At 34.7% G+C, this 27939-nt stretch overlaps 3 protein-coding genes across 4 annotated transcripts; 1 reads left to right on the top strand and 2 right to left on the bottom strand.

The window, feature by feature from the left end:
* Positions 1 to 1314: 1314 nt before the first annotated feature.
* Positions 1315 to 23076, top strand: LOC124633085 (glutaminyl-peptide cyclotransferase). Of its 2 annotated transcripts, none has more exons than XM_047168179.1 (5): positions 1315 to 1604; positions 3061 to 3391; positions 7341 to 7573; positions 10079 to 10304; positions 21078 to 23076. In XM_047168179.1, the coding sequence occupies exons 1-5, from the start codon at positions 1515 to 1517 to the stop codon at positions 21230 to 21232; spliced, it is 1035 nt and encodes a 344-aa protein (XP_047024135.1). In that variant the 5' UTR covers positions 1315 to 1514; the 3' UTR covers positions 21233 to 23076. The 2 variants fall into 2 exon arrangements, with proteins under 2 accessions (XP_047024135.1, XP_047024136.1); XM_047168180.1 differs by having other exon boundaries at positions 1321 to 1463.
* LOC124633086 lies at positions 15717 to 16507 on the bottom strand. Its single transcript, XM_047168181.1, has 2 exons — positions 16178 to 16507; positions 15717 to 16023 (listed from the first exon to the last, which is right to left on the bottom strand). Exons 1-2 carry the CDS (start codon positions 16490 to 16492, stop codon positions 15751 to 15753), a joined length of 588 nt encoding a protein of 195 aa, XP_047024137.1. The 5' UTR covers positions 16493 to 16507; the 3' UTR covers positions 15717 to 15750.
* Positions 23077 to 23460: 384 nt separating the features above from the next.
* Positions 23461 to 27709, bottom strand: LOC124633395. The gene is made up of 6 exons (XM_047168593.1): positions 27285 to 27709; positions 26609 to 26761; positions 26078 to 26252; positions 25464 to 25660; positions 24800 to 24979; positions 23461 to 24609 (listed from the first exon to the last, which is right to left on the bottom strand). Exons 2-6 carry the CDS (start codon positions 26738 to 26740, stop codon positions 23536 to 23538), a joined length of 1758 nt encoding a protein of 585 aa, XP_047024549.1. The 5' UTR covers positions 26741 to 26761; positions 27285 to 27709; the 3' UTR covers positions 23461 to 23535.
* Positions 27710 to 27939: the final 230 nt, after the last annotated feature.

Genomic DNA, 27939 nt, shown 5'->3' with positions numbered 1-27939 from the left:
CAAACCAAACGGCACAAGACATGACGATTTATAGATGAAGTTGGATTTGAAAGATTTCTGTCTTTAGTTTCTTATGATTTAATTGATGTCGAAGATTATACCTATATTTTTTAAACAGTGGTTTGTCGTAGTATTTTCTTACAATTTGAGGGCGTTGTTGTTACATCATATCTAAAGATCTCTTAGGCATTTTTTTTATATACTTTTAAACAAACAGATGCCACCAAACCATCATCAAGTAGCTCTTGCCATGCCAGGGGCCAACCGGTGAACTTGCACATTTTGGTTTGAAACAAGCCTGTGTCTCAATGTCACTGGCCTAACTTTTTCTTTGCTCTCTGAGACGAAGTCGCACTAAAAAGAGGTTGGTTGTAAAATGGGTGCACGTAAATCAGGTTGTATGTGATAGGTAGCCTCGCCACTGCGATCTCTGTAATCTAAGTTCATATTCTGTGGCACAATGATCCAAATACAATACTATTTATTGCAAAAATTTCAAATTCGTTGGTAGGTAGGTATCTACCAAATATAAACCACTGTACCTACCTATTGTATTTTGACTAATTCTGGATTATTTGAATACCTAGGTAGCTAGAATGATCTTTATAAAACAAGGATGACTAATGCCTATCTGTTTTATAACTAAGCAATCCATATCTATTATTCTAATTAAGTAGCTATACCCTTCAATACACAAGGCATCTCCATAAGGCATCTACATAATAATAGTAAATCACAGTTTCCACGCTTTGATTGAACAGCTACTGACGTCACAACAGTTGGGTGACGTCACTAACTAATTGCCAAAGATCATTCTTTGGCCCAGATGCGACACAAAACATGGCGCTTCATTTGCTTAACTAGGTATTCAATTTACAACATTTTGAAATACCCGTATTAGTGTAGGTAGTAATGATGAATGTCATAAAAACAAATAACTGGATATTCCCTCACTTAAGATAGGTATAAATAAAGATTACAAATAAGACAGCGTTTTATAGAGGTAGGTAAGTAAAAAACCGAAAAACTCAGGTATTAATAGACTAGCGCTTCTGCTGGGAATATCATAATCTTTGACAAAAAGTGTTGTTAACAGAATAATTTTCCCCTATCATGTGGAACTTTTTGTTGTTGATTGCAGTTCAATTATTTCTTTCGTGTCCAACTTGAGCGTGTTAATAAGGTGTTGATCATTAGATTATCTATTTTATGGTATTATAATTTTTTATAATAGAAGCGGCTTGTGTGAGTAAAACAAAAAATACTGATGTGTTTTTTTATGGAAGATAGGGACCATATTACTCCCACATTGCCACCCTAACACCAACTGTCAAAATCAGTTGTGGACGAGAGGTGAAAGGTTGTCGAAACTCGAAACAAGTTTCGTAAAACCTAGTTTTATCAGTGATATTGTGTGAAGTGGCCGAACGTGTGTTACAGTATTACAGGAAATCTGTACATATGTTTCAAAAGTTATAAATAACAGCCTGTCAGTTTATAAAAAAACATTAAATATGTTTAAATCATTACTCAATTTGGTTGTTGTGATATTATGTTTTGCTTCTGTAAACACGAAAAAACGACTAAAGTTTTACGAGGAAAAGGTCAGTATTAACATTAATATATAATTTTGTCATTGTTTAAAATAAGTTTAGTGTATTTTATACGTGTCACGAAGTTTTGACGAAGTTTTCAAGTAGAAAAGTTTTATAAATCCGTGTCAAATTTTTGACCTACTGTCTCATTAAAGTGGTCATAATCGTGTATGAAATGGTAACTAAATATAAATTGGTCTGAAAATATAAGAAAGTAGTTAAAAACTTGGTTAATAATATTTTAGAATATATTTTTCTGTACCAAAATGATTAATTGTGGTTTTTATTTCACAAAGCAAGTTGAATAACCAGTTTTGTATTTTTATTTATAGACAATTACTATTCCTCCGGTAAGAAATAATTTATATAGCTCCCAATTTTTTAATTATTTAGTATAAAACATGACTCACCCATATGGCCTTCAAATAATTCTGTTTTACTTTTGTAGTTTTTTTAATTTTCTAATTAAAATAAGAACGTGATTTCATTTGATACTATTGTGTACATTCTCCTTTCTTTTGTTTCCTCTGCTTAAAGAGGTTTTATATGGGTTGGTATGATAACACAGTATTGTTTTTAAGAGTTAGGAGGTTGTTGTTCCAAGACTTACAAAAATGCTGACTGTTTTAAACTTTATCTTCTAGACTATAGGATTCCATTATTACTGTATTTTCCTTTATTGCAGCTTGTGGGGATTAGGGTTTATATATTAAGTAATTATAAATTTTCACTTTTATATGGTAGTTAGCCAGTAGTTTTTCAGTTTATCCAGTACAAACAATAATACAAATTTTTCCTCATTATAATATTGAATGTCCTTGAATTTATTTATCAATATTATGGTTAGTTATATACCTAAAATACATCAACAACAGTTATTATTTCAGCCTACCGGCAGACGCTGTTGCCATAAAGCTTTAGTTTTTATGTGCATAAAACCAAAACAAACATAATAGGTACCATAACTGCAAACTACACAATATTGTCATTACATATATCTACTTCATAAATTTAATACATTGACTAATTTATGGAAACGAAACACAAGCTGTCTAGCTTTTGATTAGATTAGATTAAAAATACATGGTAATTGCTTTAACCATATGGATAAAGATTTCATTAACTTATCACTGAAGTACCATCTAATCTGCCTAGTCTTTTCCCAACTTTTTTGGGGTTGGCATCTAGTTTAACTCGGTGCAGCTGAGTTCCAGAGTTCTACATAGAGCGCTTGCCTACCTCACCTCCTCAACCTAACTTTAGTAATTTAATGTTCAAATGTTTACCGAGTAGTCTAGGAAAAGCAAGGTATTTTCACCCATGGTTTCTTTGGGCCTACTTCATCATGGATCAATTTTTAATCCTTATTAACTACCTACCATAAAAACCCATTCAGTAGTTAGCGTGAAAAAGTAACGAAGTAGGGTAATTGTTTCAGCATAGATAACACCAATTACTTTTACAGAATATCCATGAAGCGCAAGAACTGACCGACCAGAATGTGAGAGACTTAGCAGCCTTGTCAGACATGACACATTTCAGACAAGTACTAGACGAGATCTTGGTACCAAGAGTGGTAGGCACACCAAACCATGACAAGGTCGGCAACTATATAACCCAACAAATGAGGGATTTAGGCTGGGATGTTACGGAAAATGTCTTCTCAGATACAACTCCTGTTTTTGGAACTTTGAACTTTAAGAATATAATTGCCAAGTTGAACCCTGATGCTGAAAGGTTTTTGGTCCTCGCTTGCCATTATGACAGCAAGTATATGAGGGAACATGTGTTTGTTGGTAAGTTTGTTAATTTTTTATTGTATTAAGACCAAGTTTTGTGTGCAATGGGTAATTTTTGGACAGTTTGCACTAAATAGGTTTGGGTCACTGAAGTTAGCCATTTGTTTTTGCTTGTCCGAGGTTGGCAACTAAGTGTGGGGAGTCACACAAATGCCTAGCTTCAGAAAAGTAAAGTTATCTGGCTTTAACTGCATTTACCATGTATGCGACTTTATGCAGCATGCAGCTACATGTATGTAAGCCTTAAAAAGCCACATCATAGTCGGGTGATGAAAACTAGATCTTCTCAAATCACTAATGTGCCACCTGGCAGACCAATAGGACAGTTTGCACTAAATAGGTTTGGGTCACTGAAGTTAGCCATTTGTTTTTGCTTGTCCGAGGTTGGCAACTAAGTGTGGGGAGTCACACAAATGCCTAGCTTCAGAAAAGTAAAGTTATCTGGCTTTAACTGCATTTACCATGTATGCGACTTTATGCAGCATGCAGCTGCATGTAAGCAGGCCCGCCGTAAGCGGGCGTGCAGCGCGTGCACAGCACGCGGGCGGCACGTCCTAGGGGGCGGCAAATCTAGCGAGTTATCACGTAATATTAAAAAAAATACAATATCTTTTTACTAATGATTTGATTTCAATATTTCCGAACACAGCAATAGCGCTAAGAATATTACTTACACTGCCGGTTTCAGTTAGGTACATCTGTTGAAAGGACATTTTCAAAATTAAAGATTCTTAAAAACGATTTAAGATCAACCAGTGGCGTAGCGTGGGGCAAATGCTATTTAGGGGGCGGCAAAATTAAACCAATAAAATTTCAGAAAAAGCCGCCCTAGCTTTGGTCGTCTCCTATAAATTTTGACTGTTTCACCCTTTGCATTCCCAAAAAAATTCGCGCTCGCTGCGCTCGCGGCTCCATGTCAGATATCGCATTTTATCTTTGTTTAATTGTTGAGGCATTCAATTCCGAAAAAAAAATTTTCGCGTACGTCCGTTATGGCTTTTTATGACAATATGTTTACTTCATGAAAACTCTAAGGAAAAAATCGCGCTCGCTTCGCTCGCGGCTTTTGCACTTCACTTTTGTGCATATCTTACTTTTTGACTTTGCTTTGTTAATTTACAGTGGTCTTTATTTGTTTTGTGTCCCCAGACTAAAAAATTTTCGCACTCGCTCCGCTCGCGCTTCCTTACATATGAAATGTGCCTTATAAGTTTTCAACGGGAAACCCACCAAATAACATATGTTACTGACTTTAAACATTGTTTTAGATATTTAAGTGCGTTAGTTTAAGTTAATCACAATCTTTCAATACATAGGAGCCACTTGGGTAATGATTGCACTGCATTGATGCCCTAAGCAATTGCTTAGTTTGCTTATGGGCTAACCCAGGACTGCTTAGGTTACTCTGAACATTTCAAGTAAATAAATTATGTGTAATGTATGTTATGTATTGCAATAGTTATTTATCCAAAAGTAGGTGGGTTTTCTGCAATCAGAGCGGTGCATGTACATATTTTTTTCTGTTGGACTAGTAAGATGGATACGAATGGGCGGGGGGGTCCGGACCTCCAGGATCCGCCCCCCCCCCCTTATATATTTTTTGTCAAAACGTATGTAGTCGTAGGGCGGCATAATCAGTTTTACACGCGGGCGAACAAACAGCTAGCGGCGGGCCTGCATGTAAGCCTTAAAAAGCCACATCATAGTCGGGTGATGAAAATTAGATCTTCTCAAATCACTAATGTGCCACCTGGCAGACCAAAGAAATTCAATTCCAAATACACCAAAAACATTTGCTATTCCGACTTATTTTCTACGAACTACATGACAAAGGCACTTTTTTATGCCCCATTTGAATTAGATTTACTCGGTTACTCCATATCCTCTCCAATTTCTGAGAAAAAGCCACTAAACATTAATAATTCGGGTCGCAAAGACCTTGATGATTTCAGTAAAAGGCACCACACACACATACTTATACACTTTGTCTTCCGAACAAATCTGCTTCCCTGGGAACTACTCTGCGCACCCTGATAAAAAGTAGCCTTCGTTTCAGTAGTTCATGATATTAGCGTGTACCTACAAACAAAGATACATGATGACTTGATGTAACGGAATTGGCAGACGCGTGCATCGTGTTTCATTGACAAAGAAGAGACATAGGTACATACCTAACTTTCCGTAGAAACCTTACATTTGAACAAAGACATAACTTACCATAGCAATTACTTTCATTTCTATTGAACGACATAGACACATTGCCTATAACGTAATACAAAAATGGAAATACAGTAATAGCTTGGCTTTTGAATCTTCAGCACTCCCAGTTTATCGAAGATCTAGTAAGCCATTTATCGAGGAAGGCTGTAGGCTACTTTTTATCTGCGCCAAATAGTTCGAAGGCGACGCGGGTGAAACTGCGTGGAGCAGCCAATTTGATATATCGACTGCAAGCAAGCAATACCTCCTATCTGACTCCGGGTGGATTTTAAAGGGGAACAATAAAACTTAATAAAATCCTTATTCCGAGGAAGGTATAATGAGATACTGAAAATCCAAGTTTTCTTTTTCTAAGCATAGTATTGATTAATAAAGTTTTTTGTTTTTATTTTGAATCTAAAGGTAGTTTATGGTAGATACAAGTTTTTTGGTTTTTTGAAACAAAAATGTCAGATAGGAGGTATTGCTTGCTTGCAGTCGATATGACACCATATGCTTAAGTACCTACCTACTTATCTATACTTACAAAGAAAGGTGTGGTCATTCGGCGGTTCGCCGTGTTATAGTTCGGCCATTCAGAGAATGCGTTCCTGACACGTCGCGATTGAACTGACGACGTAACTACATTCATTGATTATTGATATAATAATGTTGTTTTAATGCTCCTCAATTGTTAAAACGGTAAACAACCAGCAAAAATATTTTTATCGTAACTGCAACGCCATTGCAAAGTTACGTCGTCAGTTCAATCGCGACGTGTCAGGAACGCATTCTCTGAATGGCCGAACTATAATTCATCTAATGAAGGTTACGGGGCTGTTCTTGATGGAAATAACAATAACGTTGATTAAACTGCCGTAATAAGCTAACACATATCGGCCTGACTTTCCGGGTCAAAGTAGGTTTCTGATTGTTTTATCAAACTAGGTATTCCCCGTGTCGTAATTCTTCCACGTCCCGGGAAACCAGTCACCATAACCGAGTAAAAAGTAGCCTTTTTATTCAGCCTATCTTGGGATCTAGACTGTCCGTGTATCCATCTAAATCTATTCAGAAGTTCGACCTTTTTTCATACAGACAGATTTACTTACTTCCGTATTTATATAATGAGCAAGGATTGTGGTAGCATACTGTTTTTAAATAATTTTCTGAATCAATCATGAAGAAATCATTGCATTGTATGCCATACAGTAATATTCATTTATAAGTATTCTGAACGTGTATCGATGTATGATTTTCTCGTGACCTCAAGCGGTAGTCTCGTGGGATAGCCGCTGTTTGACTATTAATCACGAGGGAAATATTCCTATTCTCTTGTAAATGTATGTAATAGGTTCGCATGTGGCGATCAATATGAAAAATAATAAAATTGGTTAAGTTAACCAATTTTATGATTTAATCTGTTTGGCAAAGAAAGGATTCGAGCAATGCTGGTAAATTTGTCAAGGCAATACTCAGACATTCACACATCACATCAAAGAATTGGCTTTTATTATCTTTTACATAATATGTACTCTTAATATTATCTCCATATATATTCTTAAAAGAGTAAGAAAGAATGATTAAAAAAAAACTTTCAACACAAAAAGGGAAAAAGTACTCTTTTTAGACCCCAAACAGATTAACTGTCTCCCAAGTCTTGACAAACAGCAAAACCCGGATGTTTTTTTTTTGTTTTGTTTTGTATCAACCTGCTCCCCAATTCTAATTCAAATTCTAATCCTAGGTGCAACGGATTCAGCAGTACCGTGCGCCATGATGATAAATCTGGCCAAAGTGATGTCTGCCCAATTGGATCCCCTCAAGAACAACCGTCTAAGTCTCATGTTCATATTCTTCGATGGAGAAGAGGCTTTCAGACAATGGGGGCCCAATGACTCGATCTATGGGGCCCGCCATCTGGCGAAGAAATGGCATGGTACAGAGTATAAAGATGGAGCGAATGAACTGCAGAGAATGGTGAGTTCCAGTTTTTGTTGGGTTTTCCCGCGTTTAGAAACGGATAATTTTTCCAAGAGTAATTTAGAGCCCGTATATTCTGTCTGGGTGATATATTACCTCTAATTTCTAGTCGGTAGTTGAAATATTCACAGATTTGAAGTTGTTTATAACGTAGATATTACTATAGTCTGTTTTTTAAACTCGTAGACTAAATTGACATTTGCAAAATGTCAAACTTACAAATAATGTTGCTAGCTCTTTGGTGCAGTGTTGTACTTACGATACCGGTTCGTTGAATCGTAACTTTTTATCTATAATAGACGAATTTAATATTCATTCAAAGTTTTATATTTGAAATTCACGTACGTACACACGGCTGTACGACGTGCTACAAACTGCCAGGGATATTTGACCACGCAAAGCCATGCGTAATCATCAAGGATAAGCCCATTATTTCAGGATGACTTATTGTAAAAAAACGATACTTGATTTTATTAACGCTAAGTTTCGGTTGTGCCACATCACTATTTAAGAATTTGCAATATACGGACAACACTCGTAATGTCAGTTTAGTCTACGAGATTAAAAAACAGACTATAATATACCACAATTGTTTTATTAGACAGCAATCCTCTGAAAAATACATCGTAATTAAGATACATTTTTGAGCTTAATGAACAGTCACAGACAATGAACTTGACGAACAATATCATAATCATAAGTTAATTAACTATGAGAAATGTTCAATTAAATAAAATTGTAAGTATACAATTTTGAAAGCAGGCGCCTTTTATCAAGAGTTGTGTCATTCATACTTACAGTTCATGGCCTATCAATGTAAATGTGTCTGACAATAAAAAAAATAACGATAGCCTTCTGACCTTCGTGTTGTACGCTCTACGTGTCATAGATACAGGATTATTTACAATAACTTTTTTTATTTATCGTGTATAAAAAAGATGAGAAATTAAAAAGCATTGTTTGTATCTACCCACTATCTACCACTGCAATAGTGGCCTTCATTAATCATTATAAATTATAGTGAAGTTACCGAAAAATTATAAAAACATGGTATTTTCTACCACGCTTTTTTATTTACTCTTCTATTTTTTATATATTAAAAAATACCAATAATGATCTCATTCTCATGTATGAAATTGACAAGATAAGTAACTCTTTGAGTACCTGTCCGATGGACATGTGCTAGCTCAAAATCCATTCGTCACAAAGATATCTGCAATTTGTAAAATTCGTCATGAATTCAATTCAGATAGCAGATACAGCTACCGTTCCTAGTTGAATTGAATGTTGACGAATGCAATTAAGGTGTATTCAAAAAGTTGAAGGTTTCAACTAACTTTTTGGAATTAAATTAGAAATTGAGAGCGAACTACGAACATGTTTTATGAAAATTTTCGACGGAAATATTCCATTTGCAAAAGTTAGCACATGAGCATGCAGAACGCAAAATTCAGACTTTAATTTATGAAAAGGCATCCTCCAGCGGTTTCACCCACATCCCGTGGGATCTAGTCCACGAACCCGGATAATAAATAGACTTCTTCGATAAATGGGCTAACACTGAAATATTCAAGCAAACAAACATACTCATCAACTTTTAAAAATTAGTTTATACAAATAAGGTGATGAGATTTATTGAGATCTTATCAAAATAATTCACGAGTTGTATGAATTACATAAACCTTACATCCACTTCAGTCTTATCTTCAAATCTACTTATCTCGTCAACCTCGTATCGTCGAGGAAATATAAAGCCCTTTCACAGTCTCCCACTTGATATTTAACCCGCGTACTTTCCTACCCTAATGAACGAGGAAGACGATCTGTAAAGGGGTCCTTTATTTAATTAAAGACTTTTTTCTTAAAGAACTTTCTAGGTTAAACGAGTTTAAGAATAGTTGTTCTTTTGTTTAATGATGTTTCGGTTAAGTTTGTTTTAAATGTAATTTTGTTCGTTTCTTTGTAATTTTTAATTAAGGAATAATTATTTCGGTACAAGGAAAATCTGCCTACACGAATTTTATAAACGGCTCTGATGTGCGTAGGTTTACATAGCACGCTGTTCGCTTTTTAGGCTTTTTTTGATAGCCTCATTCGTACTCCTGAAAACTATCCTGTTTAAAAAAAATATTCTCTAAAAGACTGCAAATAAATCTCATCAAAATTTCAATCATAAACGCGAAAATCTTGCTGAATATTTTTGCGACGTTAATGGCCTTACTACAAAAACTTTAACAACTGTTTTACACTTGTCTAAAAAAAATGTGGCTCCAAAATGAACCTTATGTCAACGTCATAATTTGACTTTTTTTAGACAAGTCTTAAACTGACGTTAAAAAGTTTTTGTGGTAAGACGGTTAGGGTTTTAGAGGTTTTCTCGTACAGATGCCTAATGCTTTTGTAACTACCTACGATAGTATCACTATTTACTTTTTCTTCTTTTCTCTTTACCCGACTGCGCCAGAATGAGTCACGTGTTTTAACAGTCTCCTTTGTCAACAGGATGTCCTAGTCCTCCTGGACCTACTAGGTGCTCCCGACCCAGTATTCTTCAGCTACTTCCAATCCACAGAGAAGTGGTACGTCCGCCTAGCGGTCGCCGAACAGAGGCTGGCTGAGCTGAACCAGTTCGAAGCTTACTCTAGAGGGAAGGTGGAACAGACCTACTTCAGGCTCAGGAGTTCCGGGGCTGTTATTGAAGACGATCATATACCGTTTATGAGGAGAAGTGAGTATTTTTCGGACGAACCCTCAGTATCTTATTTAATATGAAATGTCTATCTGCCACACTCAGAATGGATACTTAAATTAGTCTTAATGAATCCTTAACTAATTATCATTAAATCTGTTAATGAACGATACATCCCAGAGACGAAATTTAAGGGTTCATTAGTTAATGACAGCTTTAAGTATCCGTAGGGCAGAGTATCGTCAAATTGTCTTTGATAATGCTTATCGATAAACGAAAGGTGTAGCCGCACCTTAAAATGTGAAATTATTAAGTAGCAAAAACTGTTATTTAAATACATTAAAACCTTGTATATCAATAATAGAAATAAGAATTTGTTAATTTCGGGATCGTTTTTACGTAAAAACACCTATTTTCATGTAAATGATATAAAGTACATGAAAACTTTTTTCTGGTATCACTGTCAATATTGTACTGTCAGTGTCAAGGTTACATTTAAAATTCTTGTTCCGTTAACCGACAGGAAAGAAAAGTGTGTGGAAAAGTGTGATAAGCTCTGAAATAAATAGCTTTATCTTAACATATTATCATGGTAAGTTTCGTTTCTATGTACATTAGCAGCTGCACATATGTATTTGAAGAATTTAACTTGTGCTTGTTTCATTTTAGGAGTCTTCAGGAACAAGAGCACCACGCAAACGTGTGGCTAATTTCACGGCGGACGAAAAAGCTTTGTTAGCACAATTAGTTAAAAAGAGACCAATCGTGGAATCTTAAATAACAGATGGCAAGTCAGTCGCCAAGAAACAAGCAGCATGGGATAGTATAACACAGGAGTTCAATCAGGAATCAATCACCAACTTCCAGACTACGGGCTGCTTTGTGAAAGTTTAAGAAAACCCAAAAAGCGATTTCGGCCCGACCCGGGAATCGAACCCGAGACCTCAAGCACAGCAGCCGCGCTTGCGACCACTAGATCAACGAGGAAGTCAAATAAACTTTGTACTACATAATTGGCCTCTTGTTCAACAATTAAAAAAGTATTCCTCTTATTTTATGGATTTTTATTTATTAAAAATTATATTATGAGAAAAATCTATCAACTATAGATTGTCGCACCAAAAATCCATTGCTGTTGGTTGTGCTTTCACGCCTTTCACTCAGGACAACATCATCATTCTCAATATGAGGAGTTTCCTAGTTCTTTGGAACCAAATCATCAACCTGTAAAGAAATATTATGCAGTGTCGCACAAGCACATATAACAGCCACAACTGTATCCATCTTAATGCCCATGCCAAGTTGGAGATAAGGAAACCTTCTTTTCCAAATGCCAAAGCATCTTTCCACAATATTCCACATTATATTTTATTTGGCTTCTGTTGTAGTTTTCTTGTGCAGTTGAATTTGGTGATAAAAACGGTGTCAGTAGCACATTGCTAACTGCATACCCGCTGTCCCCTAAAATTATCCCTTTTAACACACCAGTATTCAGTCTTTGTTTACTTGCACTGCTGTTATAAATAAAACTATCATGGGTACTGCCAGGCCAACGGGCTACTAGATCATAAAATTCCAAGTTTGTCCCAGTGACTGCTTGAACATTGATAGAAAAATACCCTTTTATATTCCTATAGACTTCTAATGTTACTCCTCCTGGGCTTCTTATTTGGCCCCACTACTCCAAACCTTCTGCTATAGTCTACAAAATCAATAAAGTCAAGCAAATCACTCATCTTTACTTTATTGTTCAAACACTTCTATTCCTGAGACTTTTTAAAATATTTTATTTACTTTTATAACCTTAAACATAAATGTCAAAATCAATCATTAGAAAGTTAAGTAAAGGTTTTGCTGTACTTAACTTTAATTGTCATTAAGGGATGGTAACGGATCATTAAGTGTCTCTGAGAGTGAGCTTTTTTAAATCTATACTAAGGAGCCACTTAAGTAACCATTAAATGACTCTGAGTGTGGCAGTATCTGCCACACTCAGAATGGATACTTAAATTAGTCTTAATGAATCCTTAACTAATTATCATTAAATCTGTTAATGAACGATACATCCCAGAGACGAAATTTAAGGGTTCATTAGTTAATGACAGCTTTAAGTATCCGTAGGGCAGAGTATCGTCAAATTGTCTTTGATAATGCTTATCGATAAACGAAAGGTGTAGCCGCACCTTAAAATGTGAAATTATTAAGTAGCAAAAACTGTTATTTAAATACATTAAAACCTTGTATATCAATAATAGAAATAAGAATTTGTTAATTTCGGGATCGTTTTTACGTAAAAACACCTATTTTCATGTAAATGATATAAAGTACATGAAAACTTTTTTCTGGTATCACTGTCAATATTGTACTGTCAGTGTCAAGGTTACATTTAAAATTCTTGTTCCGTTAACCGACAGGAAAGAAAAGTGTGTGGAAAAGTGTGATAAGCTCTGAAATAAATAGCTTTATCTTAACATATTATCATGGTAAGTTTCGTTTCTATGTACATTAGCAGCTGCACATATGTATTTGAAGAATTTAACTTGTGCTTGTTTCATTTTAGGAGTCTTCAGGAACAAGAGCACCACGCAAACGTGTGGCTAATTTCACGGCGGACGAAAAAGCTTTGTTAGCACAATTAGTTAAAAAGAGACCAATCGTGGAATCTTAAATAACAGATGGCAAGTCAGTCGCCAAGAAACAAGCAGCATGGGATAGTATAACACAGGAGTTCAATCAGGAATCAATCACCAACTTCCAGACTACGGGCTGCTTTGTGAAAGTTTAAGAAAACCCAAAAAGCGATTTCGGCCCGACCCGGGAATCGAACCCGAGACCTCAAGCACAGCAGCCGCGCTTGCGACCACTAGATCAACGAGGAAGTCAAATAAACTTTGTACTACATAATTGGCCTCTTGTTCAACAATTAAAAAAGTATTCCTCTTATTTTATGGATTTTTATTTATTAAAAATTATATTATGAGAAAAATCTATCAACTATAGATTGTCGCACCAAAAATCCATTGCTGTTGGTTGTGCTTTCACGCCTTTCACTCAGGACAACATCATCATTCTCAATATGAGGAGTTTCCTAGTTCTTTGGAACCAAATCATCAACCTGTAAAGAAATATTATGCAGTGTCGCACAAGCACATATAACAGCCACAACTGTATCCATCTTAATGCCCATGCCAAGTTGGAGACAAGGAAACCTTCTTTTCCAAAGGCCAAAGCATCTTTCCACAATATTCCACATTATATTTTATTTGGCTTCTGTTGTAGTTTTCTTGTGCAGTTGAATTTGGTGATAAAAACGGTGTCAGTAGCACATTGCTAACTGCATACCCGCTGTCCCCTAAAATTATCCCTTTTAACACACCAGTATTCAGTCTTTGTTTACTTGCACTGCTGTTATAAATAAAACTATCATGGGTACTGCCAGGCCAACGGGCTACTAGATCATAAAATTCCAAGTTTGTCCCAGTGACTGCTTGAACATTGATAGAAAAATACCCTTTTATATTCCTATAGACTTCTAATGTTACTCCTCCTGGGCTTCTTATTTGGCCCCACTACTCCAAACCTTCTGCTATTGTCTACAAAATCAATAAAGTCAAGCAAATCACTCATCTTTACTTTATTGTTCAAACACTTCTATTCCTGAGACTTTTTAAAATATTTTATTTACTTTTATAACCTTAAACATAAATGTCAAAATCAATCATTAGAAAGTTAAGTAAAGGTTTTGCTGTACTTAACTTTAATTGTCATTAAGGGATGGTAACGGATCATTAAATGTCTCTGAGAGAGAGCTTTTTTAAATCTATACTAAGGAGCCACTTAAGTAACCATTAAATGACTCTGAGTGTGGCAGTAATTATATTATAGTAAGTTCAACTCAGTCTTGCGCGCGGCCTTATGTGTGGGTAACCCTTGTACATACACAGTGACTTTGTGTGCGTGACAAGAGGTACAGTCGGGTACAAATACAGTTATTTAGGGGTTACGGCTGTTTAAAGAAAAACAGTTATTACGTAATTTAATGTTTATTTATTTATAATGATTCTGAATCGCTACTTGAAAAATCAAATGATGAATTTTCGGATTCGCTACTCTCACCGAGGTAAATTATAAATTTTGACTCCATGTCAAAATGTCTATAGTATTTTTCTTTTTTCTTTTGTACATGTCGACAAGTATTACCCAACATCCCTTCATCAATATGACTTAAACGTTCATTTATGAGTTTCATTATTTCCGTCTTATTTTGGTCGACATTATGCGAAGCAATATTATTTTTTAAAATTCCCCACACATTTTGTTTACATTATTATACTAGATTATACGTCTTTTTACATTCTTAGTCCACACTTTTATTTATTGTCCGCCTACCCCGAGATCTAGAAAATATGTACAGCTTGGCAAAAAAGAGTGTGGAATAAATGAGGGCAGCAGTATCGCACCTGTGGCAACCCGAAATACTACGACTCACAGATTTTGATATTTGTTATTTTTTAACTGACTTCCCAAAAAGGAGGAGGTTCTCAATTCGTCGGGATCTTTTTTATTTTTTATGTATGTTCACCGATTACTCGGAGATGCCTGGACCGATTTGCAAAATTTTTTTTTTGTTTGATAGGGTTTACCTCCCAGGTGGTCCCATAATCACCAGGTCAGGATCTGATGATGGAAACCCTGAGATATCGAGGGTAACTTTCGAAAATTGTAGGCATATGCAGGGTAAAAACTAGGCACTAAGGCGTATGTCTGATAACACTATGCAATGGTGAAGGTTTGAAGCTGACCTGATGATGGAGACCAGAGAAGGTCGAGGGAACTTGGCAACTGAATATGCAAACTACCTCGTGTTTGGGCTTATATTGTTTGTATTGACGAGACCTTTGCAACAGTGAAGGTTTGGAGCTAACCTGATGATGGAGACCAGAGAAGGTCGAGGGAACTCGACAACTGAATATGTAAACTACCTCGTGTTTGGGCTTATATTATTCGTATTGATGAGAACTTTCCACTTATGCGGATAGTGACAAGTATGCTTGTCACTGAAAAGCTAAAAATAAAAAACTTTTTACAAAAAAATAAAACCGACTCCTAAAAACTCTGAAAACCAAAAAAAAAACTATTCTTAGGTGCATCGGCCTAGAAGTCGGTGGCGTATACACTCAGGTACATCCATTATACACTGACTTCTAGGCCGATGCACGTAAGAATAGTTTTATTTTGCTTTTCAGTGTTTTTTGGAGATATTCAATCCTAAGTAGGCGATGTCCCTTGGACACTTCAATGTCCAGTATTAACGATGTTAACAAGGGATGCTGAAGCCTGTGTAATAAGTACCTACCTACAGACAGATAATCATGCCCCGAAGGCAGTTTTAACAATGAGATTGTTAGGCATTGACAAATAGTTTGGTTACAGGGATAATGAATGAACACATTTTGTTTGAAGTTTTATTTTAATATCAATCAATTCAATCAGATGAATCAAAAACACTTTCATCTAAATATTCAATGCCAGAAAAGCTCACATTTTGGCTTGAGCTTCCTGCACCTTCAGAATCGCTGGAATATTCTAATTCTGAATCACTACTACTGTCATCTCTTAGATTTATGACTAGTTGTTCCATCTGTTCGTACATAATGGCACCTCTGTCATAATATTCTTTTTCTATTTTCATTACATGCTTGCATGAGTTCTTCCAGTCTTCGGCAGTAATGTCTGAAAATGCTTGTTCAGCAGCCACCTTTAAAAAAGAAATAATCATTAACAATCGTTCTTACATTGCAATATTAAATAATTATGCATAGGAATGTGTGGAAGAAAAAGACATGCTGCGCCGACCCCAAATGAAATTGGGATAAGGGCAGGGGAATAAATGATGAAACTAGGCTACATACCTTTATATCACTGGATCCAACATTGACCGAAGCAATTTTATGCTTTGCAATTCCCCATATCAACTCTATAGGATTCAGGTCACAGTGATAAGGTGGAAGGCGTACCACAGTGTGACCATGATCTCCTAAAATATGGTCAATTTCATAAATAGGCTCTGGTTTATGCTGCTTCACAAGCATTAATAATTGAGGTTTACGGAGAGAGTCCTCAAAAGTTATATTGTTTTCCAATAACCATAACTTTATCTCAGCAACCTTTGAAATACTAGTTGGTGCCTTGTTCAAGACAACCGAATGGTATGGAGCATTGTCCATCACAATGATGGAAGGTTCCCTTAGGTTGGGGATTCATTTTTCAGTGACCCATTTTGTAAAGTTATATTTATTCATTTCTGAGTGATAGTCATCATTTTTGTTTGTGCCACTGAAAATCAAAAGGGCATTTGGAACAAATCCTTTCTCACTCCCCGCATGTACGATTATATATCTCTTGCCTTTTGATATGTTGTGTTTCACTCCGCTGACATCAACTGATTGCCAACATTTTTTCAGCTTGTATGATGAATGAATATAGCTTTCATCTAAATATATTATTTCTTTTTGTAGTTCTAGAGGCAGGTTTCTGTTCTCCATAATAATTTTCAAATATTGCTCCCGCTTTGCTGCTATGTTTGGTTTCTCTATTAGAGCAGATCTGTCTGTTTTACATTTCTTATATGAAAAACCCAGAGAGTGTAATATTTTTCTGAGATGTTCACGGCTTCCATCATAACCCAAGTCCTCTCTCACTACCGGCAGTAAATTTCTCAGTGTAGGCACCTGAAACATTGTATTTTGTATTTAATCTGCTTTTTTTAATTCATGAAATGTGTGTGTAAGAATGAAACGTACCTGCTTTTTCACTGAGTAAAAGAAGTGAACCTTTTGTCTAATTGCACATAAATCGAAATTATCTAAATCTTTCTTCGGGCGACCTTTGCGATTTTTTCCCGGTGTTGAAAAAATGCCATTATTTTTTTCACCTTCCTCAACAATTTTTCTTACTGTGTTGAGAGATTTACCTAAAACAAGAAACAATAACAGTACTTTATTATTAATTCCATGTCCATTATCTTCAAGTATCTAATCTTAGAGATTAGCGTATACGAGACTTGTCAAACTACAAAACATAACCTCAATTTTTAATTTCTATAAACAAGACTAAAAGTTACGTAAATCTGGATATCCACAAAACTACGCATTGAAAACATTTATAAAAACTTATTTATGGTATAATGACTTATTTTGGATACATAAATACCTGTCATATCAGCAGTTCTTTGATAAACATCCTCGATATCGGACAAAACTTGTCCCGCTTGCGATTCGGCCAAACACCGCAAAAAGACGTGATAAATCACTACTCTGCCACTACTACGAATAGTTTTATTCATTTTAAATCGTATAATATGCAATGAAAGTTGTTATTTTTCTAAATAATTAGGAATAAACGCACTCTGTTGACACTGGTTGACACAGAATGTACTAGCAGTTGACAAGTGAAGCAATGTTGCCACAATCATCGATTTTTAGTTCCAACTGTCACCGCGTCAGACTCTTTTTTGCCAAGCTGTAAGGAGTATTTAATTCATCTTAGATATTTCACCTCATTTATTTCTTAGATACTGTCAACGTCAATTTGAAAAAACTTATGAGAAAATAATGAAAAACTGTAAAATGTAATAATAAAAAGCTTTGAATGTTGTTTCATTTTTTGAAACGCTACCTGACTCCTTAAACATTTTCTCCGTGAAGAACTAGACATTTTCGTAAACGACTGTACCCATAACAAAAAGCGATAAGAACACGTCATGCTCGGACGACGTCACTGTCACACGAATGAAAGTTGTATATTTACAAGCCGACGCACACATAGGGCCGCGCGCAAATCTGAGTTGAACTATCTATAGGTCTCATCAATTAACATATATGTATATAACCAATATAACGTCATTATTATATATATTAGCATGGATAATAATTAACGCAACAGGAATTTTGATACAAAACGTAGGTACTAAGAAATTATTTAGAGATTTATTTATCTTGCAGAACTTTTTATTCTGTCTTGTTCACTTTTCTTAGTATCTTTGTAACTGGAAATACCCGAGCACCCGTATCGTGGGTCTACGTGATTCTCCCAGAACGGAGACTTTGCTTTTAATAAAGGATTTTCCTGTTCTGCCATTACGGTACTATAATACGCCCTTGTGAGAGAAACAAGGGAATGTGTTTTGTGCAAATCATATCATATATTCGTCATATTGTTTCTTAGGGAGGGGAAAAGGGGGGTTTGCGGCTGTCTTTTGTTGATGTTCGAATATGGCTGACTCAAATAGTTATTTATTTGTTTTTTTTTTATAACTCTCGAAGGAAATTAGCAGAAGCCTTTTGAAGCTACTGTAATTACATGTAATGGTGACATGTGGCCGTGTCTACTCTGTTGACCCTATACATATAAATATACTCACGTACAATAAGTATTTGCATTACATCAATACGATATTCTAAGGATATATAGTGATGGTTTGTAGTTGATACCTATAATATGGATATAGAGGGATAATATGGATGCCTGTTATTGTGTCGTGTTATGCCATTATTATGTCTGTTGAGTCATAAACATTAATTATACTGATATTATGAAGACATCAACGAATATAAAAAATAACTACCTTCCTACGTACCTAATCTCAGATTTCTGTATAACACTTCATATACAATATGTTTGTTGTTGACGAATTTTATCATATCAGCAATTCCGGTACCGAATTTCGACTAAATAAAAATTTCCCGAAATTGATAACAGTAGTGCAAATATGTAGTGACATCTATGTAGGTAAGTATATATCTTTCTGATAAACTTGCAATATTGATAGCGTCAGAGTAAAATCCAAAATAACTTCGCAAATTAATACACGATGCAATTAATTTTTACTAATAAAAGTAAATAAACTCGAAAAAAGTCGCGATACGGTCGTATAACCGAGTACATAAATTAGCTCTTTAAAAATATTGTTTTACATTTCATTGCAAAAAAAATGAACACATTATTAAAGGGTTTTATCTAAAGAAATAGAGATGTTACTAACGTGACACGTAGATATAAATTAAATGTAGCTTTTTGGTGGGTTTTTCTTATACGTGATCTGATTTACATGCTTCTGTCCTAAAAGCCTACAGCTCATTCGTATGCGCGGTATAGTTTCAAACGAACGATTATTTCATGGTCGAATTTTCAAAAATAGATTTCTAGGTTTCCTCATTTAAATGACGTTTGAATTTGCTTATGATTCATATTATATTTGCTAAATAAATACCGTGCCTTTAGGTACCTATTACGTACTTGAGCTTATGTATGTGTATTATTTATTCTTAAAACATTATTGTTTATGAAGCTCGTTGTTTTATATAGGTAAAGGATTCAACATGCATGGTACTTTACATAACCTAGGTACATATTATTTAATTTCGCCGAAGTATTTTTATAAACACGTGGTAACGCATAATCATTTACTAGGATATAATAGGTAAGTAGTTACGGTACATACATACCATGCATGATTTGTATTTACCATAAAATATTTATTGGATTTACATAACCATGAAATGATTACTTATTGTATTTTATTATTTTAAGATTAGATTGTATGGTGTATTTATTGGCATTGAAAGTAACACTGAGAAAAGTAAATGGCACGATCAGTATTATAAAGTAGGCGACACGTGACAAGGTCAAATCTTATTTGTTGTTTATTACATAGAATAGATGATTAAGCTGAGGATTATTCTGACAAGCAATTCTTCTATTTAAATGTAAATGTTCTGAATATTACATGATGCGTTTTATACCTAATTCAGCTTTTAGTCATCGCTATAAAAGGTTTTCCTTTAATTTATTTGCCAATTGCAAAAGCACTAAAATTGATTTCTAGAATTGATTAAAATTATAAATTGTTAAATTATATATTAAAGTTTCCCTTTAAAAGTACACAAAGCAAGAGAGTAATCCTCTTTGCTACGCTTGCTGCTATCATTTAACACTCAAATGATACTAGCAATGAGGTGGAAATTTTCTTATTCGTACTTACGCATGCGTGAAATCGATAGGAAGTATACTGACCCGCAAGGATATATGTATACATATTATATATCTATTAGTAACATCAACAAATCTTAGTACAAACTTGATTAATTGAAGAAAATGTTGAAACATCATCTGCTTAGCCTTTTTCCAACTAAGTTGGGGTCGGCGTCCAGTCTAATCGGATGCAGCTGAGTAGGTACCAGTGTTAAATGTCACGATAAAGTTATTTCTTTCTCATAGTCGTAAAACCTTCACGTTTTTTGCAAACGGCATCACTTCCTGGCAGAAATAGAGCTCATGTACAATTCAATACAAAGTCACAATTTAAAAATTCAATACGTAAACAGAATAAAATAAACTACATACCTATATCACAAAAATATCCGGCGTCGCGTGTCGTGCGGTGTCCAGTAGCCGGCCACGAAATCGCTGAAATCTTACACCCTCAACCGTACCACGGGCAAATTTTATCTTTCTTGTATTACGCAATAAGTTTCAGGTGATACTCTCACCATTACATAGATATGTATGTATCTATAAAACAAGATCATTAATTTGAAACTGATCCGGGTGAACTTCTCCCTAATGTACCTACAGAGTATGTTTGGACGCCGAAGTTTATGTTTTTTTTTCAGACTAATGTTAATTTGGGCATACGTTCCGATCCTACACACACACACCAAAACTGTGTGTAATTTTTTAGCACGCAAGTTTACCTTACTAGTAATGTGGTAATAAAATATGTTATTATTGTATATTCGTCCATTGTTTCAGATGTGGATATCCTACACGTAATACCATCGCCGTTCCCGTCCGTGTGGCACACTCCAGGCGACAATATGGCGGCACTAGACTTCAAAACTATTGAGAATCTCAACAAAATATTCCGAGTTTTCGTCGCCGAGTACCTTCACATACAACCTAAGTAGCGCCAATATTACTCAGGCAAGATATTTAGCTAATATTGTAAATCAGAAATCGTGGTACGAAATATTGTATTTGTAGATAGATCAATTTAAGCGTTTACGTTTTACGTACAATTTATGAAATATCAAATGTATTGAAATTGAAACAATGAAATAAGGCTCTTCCACACCGACGAGATTTTTACGCGCGTAAAAAATATATATTAGGTATCATAAAAGGAGTCTAGTATACAACCTACCATTAATCAATGTTTATTTGACTATAATGTGTGTAACTATGTATAGTTGTCGGTGTTCGATATTTCGCAATTATTTATTTTATATGTATAAATGAAAATGAATTCCAAAGCATTCTTCAAAAATTTTGCATCTCTACATTCCTTTATATGTATATAATTTAATATAATATGTATGAGTTAAGATAAGTTGACACCAATTAATTCTTTATTTATATTCAATAAAAAATATATTTTAATCGCGAAGTGATATTAACAAAACGTCGTATTGTTCTACGTATACCGTTTGTGCCAAACTGCTGAAACTATTCTTTGGTATCAGTGGAGGCAAGGAGAGATCCGCGAGATTATATTTTTATAAATGATTAATTGTTATGTTTCGGATTTTAATTAGAAGTTCCAGTTTTGAATATTGAAAATCGATAAGAGCTTTAAAATAATAATCAATTCATTTTCTAAATTGATATGGTAAATTGGTATGCTCGATAATTTTCTCGAAAAATCAATTATTATCTTAAAAATAATGTTTTAACACTTTCGGATTATTTTATAATTATACTTTTTACACTTATTTTTGTCTTGCTTTATTTACATTTTAATCAATTTGTACATTCCAAATCCTTTTTCATTGTATTTTTTAAATGAATTTATGTCTTTATAATTATGATGCTATAAAAATGTATTTCTTGCAAAAATCTATTTTTCTAACTATTACAGATATTTTAATATATTATTTATTTTTTAAATCAATGTTAGTACTTCTGCTAAGTATAATCATTTTCAAAACGGCCGCAAAAAAACATGACGTTCCTACAACGGTTGTGGAAAATTGCAATTATTTAATCATAAAATCGTGTCGAAAAAAAAACATATTTTTATTCGCTTTACTTGATGTAAATATGTATTTAGGAAATCATCATAATAGACTTTAAAGCTTTTGTGTAGTCGATATTTGCTTAAATGTACTTAATATAAGAGGTCACCAATTTTACTCGTTCGAAAAATGTACCCAATTTTTGTGCTCGAAAGTGTAACCTCTAATCAGAAAGATAAATGTTTGTATACGTTTTTTAGATATCGCTAACTGTTGTTTGTGGTCAAACTTCGAGGTTCATAGTTACTCGGAGGTCAATGACTTCGCTTTTCAAGAGATTATGATGATGGTACTTGAGAAGACTGGCCATTGGGTCTATCTATGCTATGTGTAATGTCCTATCAAACTGGCCCTAATTTATAAATCGGCCATATAATTAGTCTGAACTGTAAAGTACCTACTTATCAATATAATTATTAAGTCTACGCGAGATTGTTAACAACGCTTTAGTAAACAATAAATTAGGTCTGAAATTCAATTGTGTATATTTCTTGAAATATTATTTTCACTTCTAGTTTAGTTACTTACCTCTTTTATTTATGTATTAAGCTTCAAAGTAAATAGTACTTCTATATAGCCTACCATTAGAGAATTCAGGAATTTAAATTGTTTTATTTTAATTTTGGTGACAAAACAATACAAATTATGAATCGATGTGATATGATACGTATGTATACAAATTTTACTGCAAATGATAATTATTTAATCATAGATTAAATAAATACGTTGATGTTTTACTAAGTTGTTTTATTTATGAAATCGCAAGTTTGAAGTTATGAAAAAAAATGTTTGATGAAAAAAATTGTTATGAAAAAAAGTGTTTGGATGGGAGCTGCTGACTGAAACTGCCGTAGCTGCATTGTTTTGCATTGATGCGGCAGAACCATGTGCGACAGTCGCCTTCAGATATTATCGATCGATTTCACGCAGTCGCTGCACGTGCGGTCGGCAATTGCAGTCGCTCGCTTTCGAAACGTACTCCAAAGCAGCCTTATTTTGCTGACGGTTTTACTAGTAGCGGCTTCAATGGACACCATTGAAAATAAAGCGGCTGGGGTATAGTATTTCTGGCTAAGTTATAATTTTTCGAACTTTCGTGATGTTTGAATAAAACAACATAATGATTGATAAATACGGATTCTTAAAAACATTTATTGTTACGGCCTAACACAAACTTATCGTAGTCTCACACACATTTAAAACAGACTATCTAAGAGGGAGCCTTTGAATTTCTTCGACACTTTCTCTTCACATTCTTTCATTTTATCTTCAATGTTATTACGTTTAAGACTATTTGCGACTTGTCCTGACACTTTTGTAGCGGTTCCACAAACTTTATTTACTTCATTCGGTTTGATTTTTACTTGATTCTTATTTACACTGGTAATAGTTACATTTGTCATTTTCTGTCTCATGGCATTCAGTTCAGCTTCTCTTTTCAGTTCATCGAGATTCATTTTATTAGTGTTATCAATACTAGCGAGCGTAGGTGATTTTGGTTTAAAGTGTGTTATAACTTGTTTATCATTCTTTTTCTCTCTCTCTGTACTTTCTGTTTTACCTTCATAAGGATTTCTGGAAGTACTTGTACATTTGTCTGTTTGTTTGCAGGAAGACGGTTCGCCGATGGGTTTGCATGTCAGAATTGTATGAGGTTCTGTGTCTTTCTTATCTGAGGTCATACTCTTGCATATATCTGTTACTTTACTAATGAAGGTGTCGTGACCAAACACAAGGGTATCCATTTCCTCTAGCTTCTGCGTGCACTTTGGTTGTGAATCAGGTTCGAAGTACAATTTCATTTCACTCTGACTGCTCATGTTGTCTATCTCTATTACTTCAATAGGTGGTGGGTCTTTATTATCTTTGCTGTATTTTCTTTTGTAGTTTTCGATACTGAAGTCTTCGTTGCTGTCGAACATTTCGTTAACTTTTGTTGTGTCATTCTCTGGATGTGTAACTACAGGGGGTGGACAGTTGAGCTGAGGTGAGCTGAGCTGCTGAGGCGAACTGAGCTGCTGAGGTGAGCTGAGCTGCTGAGCTGGGCTGGGCTGCTGAGCTTCAGGAATAAGACTGGTATCTGGGTTGGTGGTTTTCTTTGATCGCTTGATTTTGGTTCCGGTGGCATCCTTGTTTTTCCTGGAGACTGTTGGGAAGGGGGCGCTACTGGTAGTCGCGGTGTTTGTGGCTTTGCTGATGGGGTTCACGGGGAATATTGTAACCTCAGGCTTTGGAGGAGCCACTACCAGTCCTTTATCTCTTTGGTATTTCTGAAATGAAGAATACGGTATTTTTGTATTATTGGATTTTTGAGACTTTCAATAACATTTTGAAGAGATTCGGTATCCTTTTTTTTGCTTTGTACCTACTTCGGCAAATTCTTGATCTTCAAAAAGATGTACAGATGAATTTCTAAACTAAATTCAACTTACACGTGGTTGTTTTTGAGGTCTATCTTACCTCAAACGAAGAATTTAAGTCATCTCTCCTTATAACGATATCCTCTAGGAACGAGTCCAAAAGTATAGACTTCTCAATGACATCAACTGGATTGTCGGGGTCGGCGATGAAATATTTCTTATTAAATGTCTCGTGGGGGAATATCCATTTGAATATGTCTGTAAACTTATCCAAGTTATCCTGTAAATGCAAATTGATAATGACATAAAATACAGTAAAACTATTACTATATACTAAAACTAGCTATTCCCCGCGAATTCACTCGCGTCCTAGAATCTACTGATAAAAAGTGGCATAATGATCTTTGTAAGGCTCAAGACTATCTATGAACGTCATTGCATTTAAATTGATTCAGTAGTTTTGGCTTTAAAGCCAGACAGACTGACAAAGGTAATTTATTTCTTACTAGCGATCCGCCCCAGCTTCGCAAGGGATTACCAGTATTTCCCCACTATTTAATGGATGTTATTATACATATAAACCTTCCTCTTTAAACACTCTATCTGATATAAAAAACCGCATGAAAATCGGTTGCTTAGTTTTAAAGATTTAAGCGTACAAAGGGACATAGGGTAGTGATTTATTTATTGGGCGAAGTCACCAACAATTGAATACACTCAAACAATTATGGGTTACATTAAATCAACTTTCACAAATAACTTACTTTCATACAAATAGCAGTATTCCAGATCTTATAGTCAGCTCTGAACGGCAGCTTCAGCACTGGGTTGAGGGAGTTGACTCTGTCTCCGTCCACTATGACTATGCTCCACTCGCGGCCACAGAACAGGTGTAAGTTCATCATTGTGTTGATTATCACATGGTTCTTGATCATAGGGTTTTTTGTTTCTAGGACCACTTCTGAAATGTTTAAATGGAGATTTAGATTAACGTAAGATTTTATTGTGTCAGGACATTATCATTTTTAATCTCTGGCGAAGTCTTATTTAATTTTTTAACTTCTTAGCACTCACTACTGACAGGCCATAGACTTCCCATCTACTATAAAGGTGAAGAGTTTCTTTGTTTGCTAGAATGACAAATTCTTTCAGTGCTAGCGAGGTAGGCTAATGGGGACTTTTATGCAGGTGTGTAAAGTAGTTCCTATGGAATGAGCATGAAATATTTTACCATAAATTTTTTTAATACAAATGTAGTTCATCAATTTCCTTTAAACTTTAGAAACAGATTGTCAAGTATCATTTTGCTATGGCTACCAAGAAGCAAATAACAAATAGATTGTCAACATAACAAATAAACCTCTAGAAAGCGCCTCACCATCATAAATATCAGACCACGTGTAGAACCTATCCATCCAGTCTTGTTCATCGCCCTCCTGACACAGTATGAGCACTGGCTTATCCAGCATTGAGCGAACCGCCTTCAGGAACAAAATGATCTGTATGTTCCTGCCGAAGCTGAACGGGTCATTGATGATCACGCCACTTTTTCTCTGAAATTAAAAAACAATATTTTTCATTGACTTAGTGTACATTTTTTAAGAACTGTATAGAGATCAGGCCATAGCGTATAATGGCCAACTTCCACTAGTGGCACCCAAAATGTTTTTCTGGTTTACTAGCCCTAAAAGAAGGTAGTTGTGTGAAGTTGTTTCAAAAATTTCTGTAACATTATAATACTTCTCAAATTTTAATATCTTATTTCTTTCCCTATGTGATGAATTTCAAATAAATTTTTATACAACGGAATACCTGTTAATTGGCCCAGAAATGATAAAAAAAGATTATATTTATGTACAATCTATAATGCTTTACATTCGCTATAAATAGTTTTCAATTATGTATTTACCCGTTTAAACTGTTTGAAAAGGAAGCGTATGCCTTCAATATGATGCTGTGGTATCTTACAGTTGTCTATGAAAATGGTTTCATCACCCTGCGAGAGGTATAGCCTGTCTGCCACATTCTGACTTCGGATCATTTTGGTTTATTGTGGATTAAACTGAAATAAATTCAAGGTATTAATTAAAATTTCCATAAAAACACAATGAAAAAAAAAATATATGTAAAGAAATGTTGTTTCGTATTTGGAAAATTCAGAAAACAGATTTTTACTTGCCACACAAATTCTTTATGTATTTAAAATGGTCCTTATATTTATAAAATGAACTAAAGTAGTAACTGTCTTTCAGAGCGGTTTCTAAGAAAACCGTCTCTAGAAAATCCAGTGGGTGGGTACTAAGAATAAATGTATTGATCTTAACATCTATTTATGGCATTCAAAGTGGGATTGATAAACCTTGGCAGTTAAGGTACCTTTTATAATTTTTTTCTCTCATAAGTTATGGCAGGAATTCTCAGAAACTTGTTATCTTATATATTCTTCATTCCAGTGTTATCTAAGTTTATGTATGCTATGTATTGGACATAAGGTATGTAAACATATAAAAAGTATTTAATCATCATTCAGAGATAGAGTGGAAGGTGAAAAAAAAAATATTAACTTTTTAATGAAACATACTCACAGCTACTGCAAATATACGTCTACGACGGTAAGTTTTGATTCAATCTATTTAAAATAGACAGCGTCATGATTAAAATATAAAGCATTTCTAAATAAAATAGGGCCACAAACACTGATACACTCGTTTTGTGTACCTCTATGTCTTCAAACTCCTGCATGATATGTCTACTACGGTAAACATGATCCCAAAACATGGAAAATGATTATTAAAATAAAAACGTGAAACACTTGTTTACACACTGAAACAACACGGACGACTAATTTAGTTCTTTTTGCATTATTAATTACTAGGCTACAAATGCAAATTAATTCATTAAAACACAGGAGAATTCGCACAGTAAACTTGCTATCGGACAATCATTTTATTTAATGCCAATAAATTAAAATGCATAAATCTAAGCGCAAAATAAATGCAATTGCTGACATTGCGTATGGCTTCTTAATTTTGTTGGGTAATATTTTGACAGTGTCATAATAAGATTCTTCTTGCCCGCCATTGTAGGTGGCAAAGGGATTTCTATATACAGCCTTATCACTCAAAGTCTTATCAGACAAAATGAGCGTCATCATTTATACGCGCCTCAATTCAAACAAATCTATCTAGTACTGTTAAATGCTACGTTCATTGTATTGGTCTTAGTTGTAAGCTGCCTCGC

The sequence above is a fragment of the Helicoverpa zea genome, chromosome 9, assembly GCF_022581195.2.
Source record: "Helicoverpa zea isolate HzStark_Cry1AcR chromosome 9, ilHelZeax1.1, whole genome shotgun sequence".
NCBI classification, from domain to species: Eukaryota; Metazoa; Arthropoda; class Insecta; order Lepidoptera; family Noctuidae; genus Helicoverpa; species Helicoverpa zea.
This window is presented reverse-complemented; position numbering and strand designations above follow the sequence as displayed.